This window comes from Salvelinus sp. IW2-2015, linkage group LG15 (assembly GCF_002910315.2).
Source record: "Salvelinus sp. IW2-2015 linkage group LG15, ASM291031v2, whole genome shotgun sequence".
Taxonomy (NCBI): domain Eukaryota; kingdom Metazoa; phylum Chordata; class Actinopteri; order Salmoniformes; family Salmonidae; genus Salvelinus; species Salvelinus sp. IW2-2015.
In genome coordinates, this window is record NC_036855.1 from 42,985,311 (window position 1) to 43,005,852 (window position 20,542).

The 20,542-nt window shown below is 42.3% G+C and overlaps 1 protein-coding gene across 4 annotated transcripts in view; it reads left to right on the plus strand.

Moving 5' to 3' along the window:
* The window catches only part of LOC111973999 (far upstream element-binding protein 3), a 107,791-nt gene that overhangs the window by 7,836 nt on the left and 79,413 nt on the right, over nucleotides 1–20,542 (plus strand). For 3 of the 4 annotated variants that reach the window (XM_070447157.1, XM_024001488.2, XM_070447158.1), the window contains 5 exons: nucleotides 8,039–8,072; nucleotides 9,233–9,282; nucleotides 9,438–9,509; nucleotides 14,121–14,178; nucleotides 14,532–14,694. In XM_070447157.1, coding sequence (XP_070303258.1) covers nucleotides 8,039–8,072; nucleotides 9,233–9,282; nucleotides 9,438–9,509; nucleotides 14,121–14,178; nucleotides 14,532–14,694 — 377 coding nt within the window. Of the gene's footprint in view, nucleotides 1–8,038; nucleotides 8,073–9,232; nucleotides 9,283–9,437; nucleotides 9,510–14,101; nucleotides 14,179–14,531; nucleotides 14,695–20,542 lie in introns of those variants that run through there. The other variant, XM_070447159.1, reaches the window with a different exon arrangement.

The following is a 20,542-nucleotide window of genomic DNA, read 5'->3' on the forward strand; positions in this document are numbered from 1 at the left end:
GAGAAGACTTCTGCCTGAAGCCCATACATGCCGCAGCGTACATGTTGGACCCCAAGTATGCTGGCAAGAGCATCCTGTCTGGTCCTGAGATCAACAAGGCCTATAGTGCCATCACTACTGTGTCTCGCCACCTTGGCATGGATGAGGTCAAGGTTCTTGGCAGTCTGGCGAAGTACACTTCCAAGCAAGGGATTTGGGATGGAGATGCAATATGGCAGTCGTGCCAACATATCCATCAGCCACCTGGTGGAAGGGACTTTGTGGATCTGAGGCTCTTTCCCCAGTTGCCTCCATCAGCGGCCAAATCCCACCAACATCAGCCGCCTCAGAGCGCAACTGGTCCTTGTTTGGGAACACACACACCAAAGCACGCAACAGGCTGATCAATACAAGGGTTGAAAAATTGGTGGCCATCTGGGCAAATTTGAGGCTTTTTGAGCCTGACAGCGAGCTATCCTCATCAAGGTTGGAAAGTGACAGTGAAGATGAGGCCTCAGAGTCTGATGTTCAAGAGGTGGACATTGAGGAGGTCCAGGGAGAAGACATGGAAGCCTGAGAAGAAAACCAAAGCTTTAGTTTCTAGACATCATTTTACAGATGTATGTTGAAAATGTTTTTGGGAGATGCGATGGTTCATTGGGGATCATTCAATATTTTATTTTGTTGTTTAGTGAAAGCATCCCATGTGGAGAGTTAACTCATTTAATTAAAGTTCAATTCCTCCTCTGAATATTCCCCAAAATGTGCAACCCTTTTTATGTACATGAAAAATAGATTTGAATATTATTCCAATGTAGCAAGGTAGCAATTTGCTACCTTTGGACCCTGGTAATCTGTCAGGATCCAAAGGTATTTATTCAATATTACAGTTTTTTTATTTTCTTCATCACAAATCCATTCATCCACAACCCAATCTAAGCTAGGTACGAAGATGATAAGGGGAACAGTTTAGAGACACTTTCATCAATTTAATCTTAATACAAAGGACATTGAGACTGAAAACATATGGGAGTTGTCGAATGGACCATAGGAAAGGGGTAGAGATTTGTATTTGAGATCCCAAACAATCAGCGTTTTGACACTACTGAGCTGAGCCAAGCTGTTCTGCGCTGGCCTCGTTACGCATGCACCATCATTGCTGTAACCAGGACAATGTGAAAAGAAAATATCAGAGCCAGCACAGTATGGTTCAGGACTGCATGACAGTGTGAAAAGGGTATAAGAGTTGGCCAGTTCTCCTGCACTGGATGCCCTATCCTGCGGCGATGGAAAAGCGTACAGTCTTAAAAAGCCAAGCTAAGGAAAGTTGGATTTGAGTGACAAATGCCATTGTTTGCTATGATGGCACTATCCCGCTGCTCCTCTAAGTCACTTATTTTTATTTGTCCATTTTGGGGGCCTGCCAGGCTGATCGTGGGAAGATCCATACTGAGTGGGAAGATTAAATACTGTTTAAATGTGGTCCTACTGGGGCTGACTGTAGCCAATGACACCCGACTGGATTACTGTCTGTGTATTGTCTGTCGGAGAGAGAAAAAAATGTAAAATTTGAAATCCATGACTGCTGGTTTGCTACAATGGAAATCCTCCATAAATCTCTTAGGTCTAAGCCACCTTTCTTGTGAGGCACCTACTGTAAAAGTTCCCATCAGCTACGGATAGTCTTCTAATAGTGTCACACTCTATGTAAAAACAAAATGTCTGACCAATTAGAATATATTTTGCCAATTAAAAGATATGAAATATATTAGTTGCTTGTGATTACAGATTTGTTATTTATTACTTGTTTTATTCAACAAAAGCTAATTCTGGTTGGGATATGTACGTACGGTCACCGTGGGGACGACATCGTCAATGCACTGTGGGGGGGAAGGGGTTGTAATCTCGGATCATTTAGATATTTAGTTTGGAATTTTAAGACCCCTTTAGGTATAAAAAAATATACACTGCTCAAAAAAATAAAGGGAACACTTAAACAACACAATGTAACTCCAAGTCTATCGCACTTCTGTGAAATAAAACTGTCCACTTAGGAAGCAACACTGATTGACAATACATTTCACATGCTGTTGTGCAAATGGAATAGACAAAAGGTGGAAATTATAGGCAATTAGCAAGACACCCCCAATAAAGGAATGGTTCTGCAGGTGGTGACCACAGACCACTTCTCAGTTCCTATGCTGCCTGGCTGATGTTTTGGTCACTTTTGAATGCTGGCGGTGCTTTCACTCTAGTGGTAGCATGAGACGGAGTCTACAACCCACACAAGTGGCTCAGGTAGTGCAGCTCATCCAGGATGGCACATCAATGCGAGCTGTGGCAAGGTTTGCTGTGTCTGTCAGCGTAGTGTCCAGAGCATGGAGGCGCTACCAGGAGACAGGCCAGTACATCAGGAGACGTGGAGGAGGCCGTAGGAGGGCAACAACCCAGCAGCAGGACCGCTACCTGCAAGGAGGAGCACTGCCAGAGCCCTGCAAAATGACCTCCAGCAGGCCACAAATGTGCATGTGTCAGCATATGGTCTCACAAGGGGTCTGAGGATCTCATCTCGGTACCTAATGGCAGTCAGGCTACCTCTGGCGAGCACATAGAGGGCTGTGCGGCCCCACAAAGAAATGCCACCCCACACCATGACTGACCCACCGTCAAACCGGTCATGCTGGAGGATGTTGCAGGCAGCAGAACGTTCTCCACGGCGTCTCCAGACTCTGTCACGTCTGTCACATGTGCTCATGTGCTCAGTGTGAACCTGCTTTCATCTGTCAAGAGCACAGGGCGCCAGTGGCGAATTTGCCAATCTTGGTGTTCTCTGGCAAATGCCAAACGTCCTGCACGGTGTTGAACCCCCACCTGTGGACGTCGGGCCCTCATACCACCCTCATGGAGTCTGTTTCTGACCGTTTGAGCAGACATATGCACATTTGTGGCCTGCTGGAGGTCATTTTGCATGGCTCTGGCAGTGCTCGCAATTAAAACTAAATGCATGCTATTCAACCGATCACTGCTCGCACCTGCTCGCCCGTCCAGCATCACTACTCTGGACGGCTCTGACTTAGAATACGTGGACATCTACTAATACCTAGGTGTCTGGTTAGACTGTAAACTCTCCTTCCAGACTCACATTAAGCATCTCCAATCCAAAATTAAATCTAGAATCGGCTTTTTATATCGCAACAAAGCATCCTTCACTCATGCTGCCAAACATACCCTCGTAAAACTGACCATCCTACCGATCCTCGACTTCGGTGATGTCATCTATAAAATAGCCTCCAACACTCTACTCAACAAACTGGATGCAGTCTATCACAGTGACACCCGTTTTGTCACCAAAGCCCCATACACTACCCACCATTGCGACCTGTACGCACTCGTTGGTTGGCCCTCGCTTCATACTCGTCGCCAAACCCACTGGCTACAGGTTATCTACAAGTCTCTGCTAGGTAAAGCCCCGCCTTATCTCAGCTCACTGGTCACCATAGCAGCACCCACGCGTAGCACGCGCTCCAGCAGGTATATCTCACTTGTCTGCCCCAAAGCCAATTCCTCCTTTGGTTGTCTTTCCTTCCAGTTCTCTGCTGCCAATGACTGGAACGAACTGCAAAAATCTCTGAAGCTGGAGACTCATATCTCCCTCACTAGCTTTAAGCACCAGCTGTCAGAGCAGCGCACAGATTACTGCACCTGTACATAGCCCATCTATAATTTAGCCCAAACAACTACCACTTCCCCAACTGTATTTATTTATTTATTTTGCTCCTTTGCACCCCATTATTTCTATTTCTACTTTGCACATTCTTCCACTGCAAATCTACCATTCCAGTGTTTTACTTGCTATATTGTATTTACCTCGTCACCATGGCCTTTTTTGCCTTTACCTCCCTTATCTTACCTCATTTGCTCACATTGTATATAGACTTATTTTTCTACTGTATTATTGACTGTATGTTTTGTTTATTCCATGTGTGACTCTGTGTTGTTGTATGTGTCGAATTGCTATGCTTTATCTTGGCCAGGTCGCAGTTGCAAATGAGAACTTGTTCTCAACTAGCCTACCTGGTTAAATAAAGGTGGGGGGGGGGGAATCCCTCAAATATTTTTCCACCGGCACAGGTTTCATACATTCACAAATAACCATTTAAATATTGACTTACTTTTTGAAAATCTTCCTCTGATTTGTCATCCACAGGGTCCCAGCTAAAACATGTAGTGTAATTTTGTTATATAAAATCCTTCTTTATATCCCAAAAAGTCAGTTTAGTTGGCGCCATCGATTTGAGTAATCCACTCGTTCAACAGGCAGAGAAAGGAATCAGAAAATCTACCCCTAAACTTTGTTTCAACAAGTAAAATTAAGTTTATATTTACACCTCAGAATACCCTAAAATGTAATCAAACTATAATATTCAATTCGGAAAGAAGTATGTTCAGTAGGAAACCGATTTTAGCAGATGTCTTCATGGCGCACTCAAACATGATTTTCCAAGACTGTGTCCCTCTACTAACACTTGTATTTCTTATTTGTTTTTAACCTCTCTGGGATATGTGGGACGGTAGCGTCCCACCTGGCCAACATCCAGTGAAAATGCAGAGCGCCAAATTCAAATAAATTACTATTAAAAATTAAACTTTCATGAAATCACACATTCAATATACCAAATTAAAGCTACACTTCTTGTGAATCCAGACAACGTGTCAGATTTCAAAAATGCTTTACGGCGAAAGCAAACAATGCTATTATCTGAGGATAGCACCCCAGCTAACAATCACAGACCATCATATTTCAAACCTCCCGGCGCGACACAAAACGCAGAAATAAAGATATAATTCATGCCTTACCTTTGACGAGCTTCTTCTGTTGGCACTCCAATATGTCCCCTAAACATCACAAATGGTCCTTTTTTTTTCGATTAATTCCGTCGATATATATCCAAAATGTCCATTTATTTGGCGCGTTTGATCCAGAAAAACACCGTTTCCAACTTGCACAACGTGACTACAAAATATCTCAAAAGTTACCTGTAAGCTTTGTCCAAACATTTCAAACTACTTTTGTAATACAACTTTAGGTATTTTTCAACGTAAATAATCGATCAAATTGAAGACGGGATGATTTGGGTTCAATACCGGAGGAAAACAATGTATAGCATGCTTTCTGGTCACGTGCCTCTAACAAACAGTACACTTCACTGGAGCCTCATTCTGAACGTGGCTACTTCTTCATTTCTCAAAGGAAAAACCTCAACCAATTTCTAAAGACTTTTGACATCCAGTGGAAGCGATAGGAACTGCAGGAAGGTCCCTTAGAAATCTGGATTCCCAATGAAACCCCATTGAAAAGACCAAAAAAAAAAAAAAAGAATCTGAATGGTTTGTTCTCTGGGCTTTTCCTGCCAAATAAGTTCTGTTTTAGTCACAGACATGATTCAAACAGTTTTAGAAACTTCAGAGTGTTTTCTATCCAATACTAATAATAATATGCATATATTAGCATCTGGGACTGAGGAGGCAGTTTACTCTGAGCACGCTTTTCATCCAAATGTGAAAATGCTGCCCCCTATCCGAGAGAAGTTAAAGTCACAGGGCTGAAACCTTGATCATAGACTGCTGACACCCTGTGGAAGCCATAGGAATTGCATCCAGGGAGCTAATTTTCAATATGACCGTTCTCTTGCAATTCGAAGAGGATGGTCTCTCTCAACATTTGTTTGGTTTTTCTTTGGATTTTCTCCTACTCCTACTCCTATTGTGTTATATTATTCTACATTATTGTAACATTTCTACAAACTTCAAAGAGTTTTCTTTCCAATGGTTCCAATTATATGCATATCCTGGCTTCAGTGCCTGAGCTACAGGCAGTTTACTTTGGGCATGTCATTCAGACAGAAAGTGGAGAAAAAAGGGGCCTAGCCCTAAGAAGTTGTAACAAAGACACCCCCCCTAACCTTACCCCATGCTGCAATACGGTCTTGACGTATGTATATTATCCGTGTCAGCCACGTCTCCGAGAAACATAGGATATTACAGTTCTTCAGTTCGCCAATAGAACAGAGGGTAGAGGCAGATTATTTATTTGCCAATGTAGTTTTGTCAGGGTGCCTGCAGGGATTAGGGCCTGATCCGGGGTGAGCAGTATGTCTTGCACCGCCGACTCGTTGAAGTAGAAACCATCCAAATCGAGGTTAGTGATTGATCGCTGTTCTGATGTCTAGAAGCTCTTTTCGGTCATAGTAATCATTATGTACAAAAAAAGCTACAATATTCAACTTTTTGAGTGACCCATCCAAATTCGCATAGAAATGTGAGTTATAGATAATCTATATGACCAAAAGTATGTGGACACCTGCTCGTCAAACATCTCATTCCAAAATCATGGACATTGATATGGAGTTGGTCCCCCTTTTGCTGCTATAACAGCCTCCACTCATATGGGTTGGAACGTTGCTGCGGGGACTTGCTTTCATTCAGCCATGAGCATTAGTGAGGTCGGTGAATAATGTTGAGCGACTGGGCCTGGCTCGCAGTCGGCATTCCAATGCATCCCAAAGTTGTTCAATGGGGTTGAGGTCTGGGCTCTGTGCAGGCGGGTCAGGTTCTTCCACATTGATCACGACAAACCAATTCTGTATGGACCTCACTTTGTGCACTGGGGCATTGTCATTCTGAAACGGAAAAGGGCCTTTGTGGCCTGTTGCCACAAAGTTGGAAGCACAGAATCGTCTATAATATCATTGTATGCTGTAACATTAAGATTTCCCTTCACTGGAACTAAGGGGCCTAACCCGAACCATGAAAAATAGCCCCAGATCATTATTCTTCCTCCACCAAACTTTACACTTGGCACTATACATTGGGGCAGGTAGCATTCTCCTGGCATCCGCCAAACTCAGGTTCGTCCGTTGAACTGCCAGATGGTGAAGTGTGATTCATCACTCCAGAAAACGTGTTTCCACTGGTCCAGAGTCCAATGACGGCGAGCTTTGCACCACTCCAGCCGACGCTTGGCATTGCGCATGGTGACTTTAGGCTTGTGTTTGTGGCTGCTCGGCAATGACACTCCTTATGAACAGTTCTTGTGCTGACGTTGCTTCCAGAGGCAGTTTGGAACTCGGTAGTGAGTGTTGCAACCGAGGATAGACTATTTTTACGCTCTCCATGCTTCAGCACTCATTGGGCCCGTTCTATGAGCTTGTGTGGTCTACCACTTTGCGGCTGAGACGTTGTTGCTCCTAGACCTTTCCAATGTACAATAACAGCTCTTACAGTTTACAAGGGCAGCTCGAGCAGGGCAGAAATTTGACGAAATGACTTGTTGGAAAGGTGGCATCCTATGAAGGTGCCACGTTGAACGTCACTGAGCTCTTCAGTAAGGCCATTCTACTGCCAATGTTTGTCTATGGAGATTGCATGGCTGTGCTGGATTGTATACACCTGTCAGCAACGAGTGTGGCTGAAATAGCGGAATCCACTAATTCGAAGGGGTGTCCACATAGTTTTGTATGTAGAGTTAATGTCTTCGTTGAAAGTAAGTCAAAGAAGCAGTTGATCTGTTCTATGTGTGCTATTTCTATGCTTTCCGTTAAGTTAAGTTTTTGTCTTTTACTTTTGGTTTTGTACACCAGGTTTGAACAGCTGAAAATACTGTGTTTATGGTTATGGAAAAGATATATCACAGCAGTTTAGACGGTACATTGATTCTCTAAGCAATGACTGCTTGTTTTGTCACAAACAGAAATTAGGCAAACTATTATAATTTTTGCAACCAGTAAATGGCGGAGCAATTTCTGCATATTGCACCTTTTATTATCAGCTCCAAAAAACACACAAAATAGTTGAATTGAAACCCGTAAAAGGGCATCCATTGCAGCGCATTTCAGGCTCTCTGGCATGGGTGCAGCCAGTAATTCTTTCTTATTATATTTTGTATTAAAATATTTTTGAAGAAAAAGAAAGTTACCTTCATTAATATATTTTTCTCCCTCTGTGTCTCCCTCTGGCACTGGTTCCCTTTCCGGCTGGCTCTTCCCGCCTCCCCTCATAGTAGGTAACCAGCTGGGAGCCATGGTACATCAAAGGTAAGCCTGTAGCCAGCACCAATTTACCCGCTGTATTGACAGACAGTAAATACATATTGATTGAGCAATCTGTGGGATTACTCCCTCTCCTCCACTTCATTTTAGCTCACTATCCAACCCAAATACACAGCACTGGATCCCCAGCGGGATAGCGCTGAAGTACTTAGACCAGATAATGATTTGTGGACAGCTTCACCGTCTTCTGCTTTGCAAATATAGTGAAGTCTAAAGTATTATGTGTGTAGATAACTGCCATAATAAAGGAAACACCAACATAAAGTGTCTTAATAGGGCGTTGGGCCACCTTGAGCCAGAACAGTTTCAATGCCCTTTGACATAAATTCTACAGGTGTCTGGAAATCTATTGGAGGGATGCGACACCAAGAACCAACACCAATAAATTCCATGATCTGTCCCAGGCGCCGCTACAGAATCTCCCATAAGTGGTCAATTGGGTTGAGATCTGGTGACAGAGAACCATTCAGTGACCATTCATGCTCCATTCGTGCCCTGTGGATGGGGGACCATTCAGTGACCAGTCAGCTTATGGGAGCATAGCATCTTATGGGATGTTAATTGTTTAATTCACTCAGGAACCTCACCTCTGTAGAAGCACCTGCTTTCTAAAATATACTTGGCATCCCTCATTTACTCAAGCGTTTACATTATCTGTAGTTCATATGTTCTATCACAGTGATGGAACAGCAGATAAGTGTTAGCCATAGCCCTGTAGTGTAGGTGCGCAACATAATCATTTATTGACTCATCTGCTGGCCTTTCTACACTGTATCCGTCTACTGCTACTGTCCACAAACAGATATTAAATGGTCATTTTTTTTATGTGTACAAAACATTAAGAACAGCTTAATAATATTGAGTTGGCACCTACTACCATACCCCAAATATTTTGTTGCCCATTCACCCTCTAAATGGAAGACATTCACAATCCATGTCTCAATTATCTCAAGGCTTAAAAATCTTAATTTAACCTGTCTCCTACCCTTCATCTACACTGGTTTGAAGTGGATTTAACAAGTGACATCAATAAGGGATCATAGCTTTCACCTGGTCAGTCTGTCATGGAAAGAGCATGTGTTCTTAATGTTTTGTACGCTCAGTATATATCTTGTCTCTTTTCACCCCACCCTCTTGTAATTTAGGGCTGTTTTGACAGAAGACTTTAAAGTGCCTGATAGAATGGTTGGATTCAGTAAGTACGTGGTTTGGGATGTTTTCGTCCTTGGATGCTTGATTTTGAATTATGTTGAAGGATGTATTTATTTTGTCAAACTGACACATTACCTGAACTATTTTCTCCACTCCCATCCCACTTTTTTTCTCCCCTCCTTCTCCCTCTTATTTTAGTCATAGGCAGAGGAGGTGAACAAATTACGAGAATCCAGCTGGAGTCCGGGTGCAAGATTCAAATTGCCTCTGGTAAGCAGTTCTAAATATACAAATCAAATTTTATTGGTCACATACACATATGTAGCAGATGTTAATGCTTGTGTTCCTAGCTCCAACAGTGCAGTAGTATCTAACAATTCACAACAATACACACAAATCTAAAGTAAAATAATGGAATTAAGAAATATAAAAGTATTAGGACGAGCAATGTCGGAGTGGCATTGACTAAAATACAGTCGAATAGAATACAGTATATACATATGAAATGAGTAAAGCAGTATATCAACATTATTAAAGTGGCCAGTGATTCCGTGTCTATGTACAGTGTAGGGATGCACGATATATTGGTGAACATATCGGAATCGGCCGATGTTAGCTAAAAATGCCAACATCGGTGTTGGCCCGATGTTTGTTTAGTTTAACGGCAATGTTAAAAACCGATGTCAAAGCTACCATGCATACCTATATAACGTAGGTACAGGACATAATGACGCCACGTAAAATGTTGGGCTTCACGTGCAACAAAGCATTGTTAACCTAGCCCACAATGTCTGCTGTGTGGATCAAGCAGTCAACAAGTCGAGCAGTCATTTGAAAGAGTAAGAACATTTCAGTAAAGCCAAGATAATGGAATTCATTGCCCTTGACAATCAACCGTTCTCTGTCATGGGTGATGTTGGCTTTTGCTGACTGGTCGAACACCGGTACACACTACCAAGTGGGCTATTTTTCTGATGTTGCCCTACCGGAGTTACACAGTAATAGCGTCACTGCTATTAGCTTCACGACATAGATACTATGGAACGCCGTTTGGGTCTTTGCGTGTCAAAAAATATACAGTAACACTGTTAAAGCACAATAGTGGAATTTGCAGTTTGCCTTCAGAATAAAAGTATGTAATTGACAGTGATGCAAATTATTACAAATAGTAGCATTATGCCATACTTTTATTTTGAAGGCTAACCGCAAAGTCCGCTATTGTGACTAATCCTTATTGTGGCTAGCTTCACATAGATGGTCCGACCACCATTAATCAAATAAGAACTGTCTTATAAATTAGGCTTAATTTAGATGACACCTAGCAATATAGTTAGCTAGCTAGCTATAGCTACTGAAACAAATTATGTCGTTTTGCTATGTTTTTGGGGAAGAACTACATTGTTTGCATCAATGGGCTAGCTAGCTTTTTTTTATGATCAGCACTGTAGGTGCGCGAGACAACTTTACCAGCATCATAGCATACGTATCGATGAATCGTTGTGACATATGGAATACGAGTGATAGTGTAATCAATGTGTAATAACTACGTAAAAAATTATGTGACGTTCAGTCATATTCAAGTCCTGATTGATCAACAAACTTATTTGACATGTCAAATTGTGTTATTTGACGTGTCAAATAGTGTTAAATAGTATATTTTTTGACACGCAAAGACCCAAACGGCGTTCCATAGGAATCCTGGTTGAGAATGAAACGACTGAACAAATGAACAACGAAACARCAGAGCAAGTAAGTAACAGAAATAGGTTTTGATTATGTTTTACTGGTAATGGGGACATAAGTACATGCCAACAAATAATGTTTTGGTGTGTGTGTGTGTGTGTGTGTAACCTTTATTTAACTAGGTAAGTCAGTTAAGAACAAATTCTTATTTACAATGACGGCCGGGTGACGCTGGGCCAATTGTGCGCCGCACAATGGGACTCCCAATCATGGTTGGATGTGATACAGCCTGGATTCGAACCGGGGACTGTAGTGACGCCTCTTTCACTGAGATGCAGTGCGTTAGACCGCTGCGTCCGTGTGTTTGTGTGTGTGTTAACTATTTAACTGTACTGGCATGCTTAAAAGGCAGCTAAAATTTTAAATATCGGTTATTGGTATTGGCCAAAAATGTAATATCGGTGCATCACTAGTACAGTGCCTTCAGAAACTATTCAAACTCTTTGACTTTTTCCACATTTTTTTTTCTCTTCACACAATACACCAYAATGACAAAGMAAAAATAGGTTTTTAGAAATGTTTGCTATTTTAGATTTTTTTTAAACGGAAATATGACATTTAAGTATTCTGACCCTTTACTTATTCTGACCCTTTACTTTGTTGAAGCACCTTTGGCAGCGATTACAGCCTCGAGTCTTCTTGCGTATGACACTAAAAGCTTGGCACCTGTATTTGGGGAGTTTCTCCCATTCTTCTCTGCAGATCCTCTCAGGCTATCTCAGGTTGGATGGGGAGCGTTGCTGCACAGCTATTTTCAGGTCTCTCCAGAGATGTTAGATCGGGTTCAAGTCCGGGCTCTGGCTGTGCCACTCAAGGACATTCAGAGACTTGTCCTGAAGCCACTCCTGCGTTGTCTTGGCTGTGTGATTCGGGTCTTTGTCCTGTTGGAAGGTGAACCTTGATACCAGTCTGAGGTCCTGAGCACTCTGGAGCAGGTTTTCATCATTGATCTCTCTGTATTTTGAAGAAGTGCAGTTGCACCTTCTAAACCACACTGTCTGTTTAGTTGGACCATTTCAGATAGTCAGTGACGTGTACGGCGAGTAGCTGAAGCTTTTCACCTTCTCCACTGCGGTCCCATCGATGTGGATAGGGGCGTGCTCCCTCTGCTGTTTCCTGAAGTCCACGATCAGCTTCTTCGTTTTGTTGACATTGAGGGAGAGGTTAATTTCCTGGCACCACTCCGCCAGGGCCTTCACTTCCTCCCTGTAAACTGAGGTTAGCGAAGTGGCAGTGTTGTTTTCTACCTTCACCACCTGGGGGCGTCCAAACAGGATGTCCAGGACCCAGTTGCACAGGGCGGGGTTCAGTCCCAGGGCTCCAAGCTTAATGATGAGCTCTGAGAGTACTATGGTGTTGAAGGCTGAGCTATAGTCAATGAACAGCATTCCTACATAGGTATTCCTCTTGTCCAGATGGGATAGGGCAGTGCGATTGCATTTGCAAATTGAAGTGGGTCTAGGGTGTCAGGTAAGGAAGAGGTGATATGATCCTTAACTAGCCTCTCAAAGCAATTGAGTTAATTTACCTTTGCTTTTTCAGGGACAGGAACAATGGTGGACATCTTGAAGCAATTGGGGACAGCAGACTGGGATAGGGAGAGATTGAATATGTCTGTAAACATGCTTAAATGTCTTACTCACGTTGGGCACGGAGAACGAGAGCCCACACTCCTTGGTAGCGGGCCGCGTCGGTGGCACTGTGTTATCCTCAGAGTGGGCGAAAAAGGTGTTTAGCTTGTCCGGGAGCAAGACGTCGGTGTCCGTGACATGGATGGTTTTCCCTTTGTAATCTGTTATTGTCTGTAGACCTTGCCACATACATCTCCTTGTCTGAGCCATTGAATTGCGACTCCACTTTGTCTCTTTACTGACGTTTTGCCTGTGTGATTGCCTTACAAAGGGAATAATTACACTGTTGGTATTCAACCGTATTCCCAGTCACCTTTCCATGGTTAAATGAGGTGGTTTGCGCTTTCAGTTTAGCGCGAATGCTGCCATCTATCCACGGTTTCTGGTTTGGGTAGGTTTTAATAGTCACAGTGGGAACAACATCGCCTATACTCTTCCTGACAGTCACCGTGTCTGTGTATACGCCAATGTTATTTTGAGGCTACCCTGAACATATCCCAGTCCATGTGATCAAAACTATCTTGAAGCATGGATTCTGATTGGTCAGACCAGCGTTGAATAGACCTTAGCACAGGTACATCCTGTTTGAGTTTCTGCTTATAGGAAGGGAGGAGCAAAATAGGGTTGTGATCTGATTTGCCGAAGGGAGGCCTTGTAGGCAACCCGGAAGGGGGAGTAGCAGTGATAGAGCGTTTTAGCAGCACGAGAACCACAGTCAATGTGTTGATAGTACTTCGGTAGTGTTTTCCTCAAATCTGGTTTGTGTAGATATGTGGTTTACAGTTTGCACACAGTCCAGTGTAGCTCCTTGAGGGCCACCGTGGTATCGGCTTGATGCGGAATATACACGGCTTTGACTATAACCGAAGATAATTTTCTTGGAAGGTCATTCGTCGGCATTTGAGATCCTCACCCTGAGCTCATCTACTTTATTGTCCATAGACTGAACATTAGCTAGTAATATACTCGGAAGCGGTGGATGGCGGCGGCATCTTGGAGCAGCCTCTGGGGTAAGTTCAATTGCCCTGAGCGGTAAGAACAAAGAATCCAATTCGCCAAAGGCGTATTCCTGGTCGCAATGCTGGTTAGTTACCGCCGCTCTGATATCCTAAAGTTATTTCCGGCTGTATGTAATAACACAAAAACATTCTGGGCTACTAATGTAAGAATTAACACACCAAAAAACAAAATACTGCAAAGTTGCGTAGGAGCTAGAAGCAGAGCTGCGATATTTGTTGGCCCCATCGTACAGTATGTCCCTTAATGTCTGTGACTACACACACTTCCCAACACTTCCTGTCCTTATGTTAGATAATAACCAATATCAGATTGCTTTTAATTTTATATCTCAGCAACATACAGTAGGACACATGCTATTCAAGGCTGTCAGCAATGAGGTGATGATGCAAAATGCATTATCATGACCGTTTATGTTCTGTACCGAAAGGGTTCTATGTCAAAAACTTGACTCCTTTAACTGTATGCCAGCGGTTCTTTCTCATTGTAGAGAGTGGCGGTATGATGGACAGAGCCTGCTCCCTCAATGGAACCCCAGAGAGCATTGAGTGAGTTTTTATATTGAGACTTTGAACGTGACAGAAATTCTATAAACTCAGTAGCAGTATCGTCAACAATCCTTTGTCATTTTGAAAAGAACAATATGTCCCCTTATTGATGGTTTCTATAGATGCTCACACACTGTATTAACTGCAACTCTGTTGATACACATTTATTTAACTGTTACTCCAAAATATTACAGTAATTGACAATACATAATACAGTTTTAAAAACCACATTGTGTACCAATCATAAAATGTTGACACTGTAGGCAATCATAGTACAGTATGTAATTGGTATTGACTATAATACATCACATCATCTATACATCATTGATATGCAACTGTTTGCTCTCCACCAGGCAGGCCAAGAGAATGCTTGGGCAGATAGTGGACCGCTGTCGAAACAGCTCTGTGTTCCACAGCGAGGCTGAGGACAACAGCTCAGTCCACGAGATGCTCATCCCAGCCAGCAAAGTGGGCCTAGTCATCGGGAGGGGAGGGGACACCATCAAGCAACTGCAGGTATGCCTTCTAAGAGAAAAAAAAATGTAATCAGTTCTCTTGGGCTATAGTACTCCCTCTAGCCTACTATACTAATCCAGTATGATCTACAACTGGCCTTATTACTACCATTATAACTGCAGTCACTACTGGTACTAGGCCTTCAAAGCTTTTTTTAACCCCACTACAACTTATTTCGCAACCATAAATACTTCAAGACAAGCATGCACACACATTTTCATTTGGAAATGTTATTTTTCTAGTCTCTGCAGTCTTTTCTCAACTGTATCCACCTGTAAAACTCATTTGTGATTTGAACATCAAGTAATTACCAAAATAAAGGAATCACTTGAGTAAATGAGGGTTCTGGCATCTCTGTTATGGTGTGGGGTCAGGGGTTAAAGTTCTCCCTTCCTCTCAGACACACTTATCCATCGACTTACTCATCCATTCTCATTCCACACACCCATTCTCTCCCACCCCCCTAGACATATTCATATTCACTATCCCTTACTCTTCCCTCATACTCCTGTTCATATACACAATCACACCCACGCACATCCATGAACAGCTATAAGATAAGACTTTATGTTAAATACATTTTTTAAATGTAACCTTTTTTTAACTAGGTAAGTCAGTTAATTAAGAACAAATTCTTATTTACAATGACGGCCTACACCGTCCGAACACGGACGACGCTGGGCCAATTGTGCGCCGCCCTATGGGACTCTCATTCACGGCCGGTTGTGATACAGCCTTTATTAGTCCATACAGGGTTGAAATATGTCTTCTGCTTTTTATCCAACCTAACAGATATACACACACATCCACACAAACACACATTAGGTTGGAGAGGCAGTAAAATTAATAAGCGTTCTGGGTAGATTAGGAGAGGCTGTCTAGTCATTATTATTCCTTGTTTGCCATTTATAGCTAATATTCAATGGTTGTTATTGGTGAGAGTGGAGATGGGATTGGGATGGTGTGGCTAAATCAGACACTTCTCTGATTTAGGTGTGATGCCTTCGGGTCTCTTTGTGGACCCACTCTCTCCTAGAGCCCCACCAGCCTCTATATTTTTTATTTGTTAGGAGAGGAGTTGGAGTTTAAAAGCCCTAAAAAGGCACAGTGCCTCAAAGTACAAAGAAGTACTTTACTTTATATGTTTTGTATGTTCTCTGTTAAATGTTTGTTCTTTCTACATGGTCACACGTTATATAATGTGCGTAATGTACAGTCGTGGCCAAAAGTTTTGAGAATGACCCAATATTAATTTCCACAAAGTTTGCTGCTTCATTGTCTTTAGATATTTTTGTCAGATGTTACTATGGAATACTGAAGTATAATTACAAGCATTTCATAAGTGTCAAAGGCTTTTATTGACAATTACATGAAGTTGATGCAAAGAGTCAATATTTGCAGTGTTGACCCTTCTTTTTCAAGACCTCTGCAATCCGCCCTGGCATGCTGTCAATTAACTTCTGGGCTTTCCTAACTGATGGCAGCCCATTCTTGCATACTCAATGCTTGGAGTTTGTCAGAAATTGTGGGTTTTTGTTTGTCCACCCGCCTCTTGAGGATTGACCACAAGTTCTCAATGGGATTAAGGTCTGGGGAGTTTCCTGAAAATAAAGGAGAGCTGCACACTCTAGGAGCTCAGATGCAACATTTTAATTACCAACGTTTCGACAGCCAAGCTGTCTTCATCAGGACCCAAAATATTGATGTTTTGTTCACCGAGTCACTTAGTTATCACTTTTGCCTTATGGCAAGGTGCTCCATCATGCTGGAAAAGGCATTGTTCATCACCAAACTGTTCCTGGATGGTTGGGAGAAGTTGCTCTCGGAGGATGTGTTGGTACCATTCTTTATTCATGGCTGTGTTCTTAGGCAAAATTGTCTCCCTTGGCTGAGAAGCAACCCCACACATGAATGGTCTCAGGATGCTTTACTGTTGGCATGACACAGGATTGATGGTAGCGCTCACCTTGTCTTCTCCGGACAAGCTTTTGTCCGGATGCCCCAAACAATCGGAAAGGGGATTCAGAGAAAATGACTTTACCTCAGTCCACAGCAGTCCAATCCCTGTACCTTTTGCAGAATATCAGTCTGTCCCTGATGTTTTTCCTGGAGAGAAGTGGCTTCTTTGCTGTCCTTCTTGACACCAGGCCATCCTCCAAAAGTCTTCGCCTCACTGTGCGTGCAGATGCACTCACACCTGCCTGCTGCCATTCCTGAGCAAGCTCTGTACTGGTGATGCCCCGATCCCGCAGCTGAATCAACTTTAGGAGACGGTCTTGGCGCTTGCTGGACTTTCTTGAGCGCCCTGAAGCCTTCTTCACAACAATTGAACCGCTCTCCTTGAAGTTCTTGATGATCCGATAAATGGTTGATTTAGGTGCAATCTTACTGGCAGCAATATCCTTGCCTGTGAAGCCCTTTTTGTGCAAACCAATGATGACGGCGTTTCCTTGCAGGTAACCATGATTGACAGAGGAAGAACAATGATTCCAAGCACCACCCTCCTTTTGAAGCTTCCAGTCTGTTATTCAAACTTAATCAGCATGACAGAGTGATCTCCAGCCTTGTCCTCGTCAACACTCACACCTGTTTTAACGAGAGAATCACTGACATGATGTCAGCTGGTTCTTTTGTGGCAGGGCTGAAATGCAGTGGAAATGTTTTTGGGGGATTAAGTTAATTTGCATGGCAAAGAGGAACTTTGCAATTAATTGCAATTCATCTGATAACTCTTCATAACATTCTGGAGTATATGCAAATTGCCATCATACAAACTGAGGCAGCAGACTTTGTGAAAATGTATATTTGTGTCATTCTCAACTTTTGGCCGACTGTATATAATAATTATGTATTCATACTATGACTCTCTCATTTTATTATTACATGGAATTGTCAGCAGATGTGGTTTTCCTGAAAGAGTTGCTTAAAAAAAACATTTAAAGAGGAGTTGTAGGCATCCTGATAAATAATACAAATTTTCTTCTCTTATATCCCAGCCCCCAAACCAAGAAGGTTGCTTTTTAATCTTGCAATGTACCTTACGTGGGGTGAAATACACATTATTTCATTGCATATCCTCCTAGGGGTAAATCTGTTTTCTTTAGATATACACTACCGATGAAAAGTTTGGGGTCACTAAGACATTTCCTTGTTTTTGAAAGAAAAGCACAACAAAATTGCGTTTCTTTCAAAAACAAGGACATTTCTAAGTGACCCCAAACTTTTGAACGTAGTGTAATTCAAGCTATATTAGCTCAAATCCAGACAGGAACTATTTTTTTAGCAGGTAACTTAAATCACACATTTGACAAGTTAGACAGACATAGCAATTAAAAAGGCACATTTAAGGAGCCTCCAAAGATGCTGAAAAATGTCATATCTACATACAAATCATTTACAGGACACCTGGATATTACTTTTCCCAACTACAAAGGACAGTTAGTGACAGAATATGGAGAATGAACAGTGCACATTTTCAAGACCCTGAAATTTATGAAATACGTAAATGATTTAAAATAAATCTTTACCGTTGCAAATGTAGACAGAGAAGTCAAAATATATATATATATTTTTTTTTAGAAAGAACCCTTAAGAAATATTTACAAGGTAAAGATGAAAATACAATTCCTGAACTTAAGCAGCAATAATATATTTTACTTTTGAAGAGAGCCAACAACTACAGGTTAAACTCCAGTAAAGCATAGAAAATAATAGAAAACCTGGTAAACATCTCACACCTCTCACAAAACGGAACACTCGCCAAACCAGTTAAACTCAGCAAAAAAAGAAACGTCCTCTCACTGTCAACTGCGTTTATTTTCAGCAAACTTAACATGTGTAAATATTTGTATGAACATAAGATTCAAGAACTGAGACATAAACTGAACAAGTTCCACAGACATGTGACTAACAGAAATGGAATAATGTGTCCCTGAACAAAGGGGGGATCAAAATAAAAAGTAACAGTCAGTATCTGGTGTGGCCACCAGCTGCATGAAGTACTGTAGTGCATCTCCTCCTCATGGACTGCACCAGATTTACCAGTTCTTGTTGTGAGATGTTACTCCACTCTTCCACCAAGGCACCTGCAAGTTCCCGGACATTTCTGGGGGGAATGGCCCTTGCCCTCACCCTCCAATCCAACCGGTCCCAGACGTGCTCAATGGGATTGAGATCCGGGCTCTTTGCTGGCCATGGCAGAACACTAACATTCCCGTCTTGAAGGAAATCACACACAGAACGAGCAGTATGGTTGGTGGCATTGTCATGCTGGAGGGTCATGTCAGGATGAGCCTGCAGGAAGGGTACCACATGGGGGAAGAGGATGTCTTCCCTGTAATGCACAGCGTTGAGATTGCCTGCAATGACAGTGTGAGCACTGATGGAGGGATTGTGCGTTCCTGGTGTAACTCTGGCAGTTGTTGCCAGCCTGTACCTGTCCCGCAGGTGTGACGTTCCGATGTACCGATCCTGTGCAGGTGTTACCCTTTGGTCTGCCACTGCGAGGACGATCAGCTGTCTGTCCTGTCTCCCTGTAGCGCTGTCTTAGGCGTCTCACAGTACGGACATTGCAATTTATTACCCTTGCCACATCTGCAGTCCTCATGCCTCCTTGCGGCATGCCTAAGGCACGTTCACGCAGATGAGCAGGGACCCTGGGCATCTTTCTTTTKGTGTTTTTCAGAGTCAGTAGAAAGGCCTCTTTATTGTCCTAAGTTTTCATAACTGTGACCTTAATTGCGTACCGTCTGTAACCTGTCAGTGTCTTAACGACTGTTCCACAGGTGCATGTTCATTAAATGTTTATGGTTCGTCGAACAAGCATGGGAAAGAGTGTTTAAATCCTTTACAATAAAGATCTGTGAAGTTATTTGGATTTTTACGAATTATCTTTGAAGACAACATCCTGAAAAAGGGACGTTTCATTCAGTTTATCATTTTTAAAGATAAGGATACAAATGCTTTAATTAGGAACAACAACATAATTAATGACAAGGTTGTGTCTATTGACACACCCGTGCGTCAATCTAAGTAACATTATTTTAAAAAATCCCTGTCAAAATACGTCAGTTTAAGCTAGATATATCTGTTTTCTTGCATGGGCTGCGTCTCAATATATTGCATCCGCCTATGTCGGCCTTCCTGGAAGGTGGCCGAGCTACAGCGGCTTTTGTCAGACAATGAGACATCCTGAAAGTCTTCTCACCAAAACATCTTTAGCGTCTGAACACTGATGTGCCAACTTCTGTCTTTAGCGTCTGAACCGTTTGGGCTACAAATAGGGCTGTGGCGGTCACGAAATTTAGTGAGCCGGTAATTGTCAAGCAAATAACTGTCAGTCTCACGGTAATTTACCATTTAATTAACATAAACACATTTAGCATCTCCTGGCTTCTACACATAGCCCATAAGCCACTGATGCAGACCTTTGGAACATCTACATTTTAAAAAGTCTAATAAATCTATGTAATACAGCCTACACCTTCTCAATTAATCCTTGTCCTTATGTTAAGTCCTGATCTGGCTATGCCATATGTACTCAATCTACTAACCCCCATAGTATAAAAGTTTACCAATTCTGTGCATGAAATAATCTGAATTTTTATGGGACAGTTGTGGGATGCGATAGATCTCAAATTAATACAATCGTTTAAAAAATGAGGCTGACGCAACAAATCAGAAAGTTTAGCTTAAAATGTGATAAACTATTAGGTTATTTCTTCACATAAGCGCAGCAATGCACACACGGCAGTAGACTATATACGCGAATGTTCCATTAGTGGGAAAACACYATTATCAAAAGTGACCGCAAATGTGATTATGCATGTAAATGCTTCTATTATAAAGG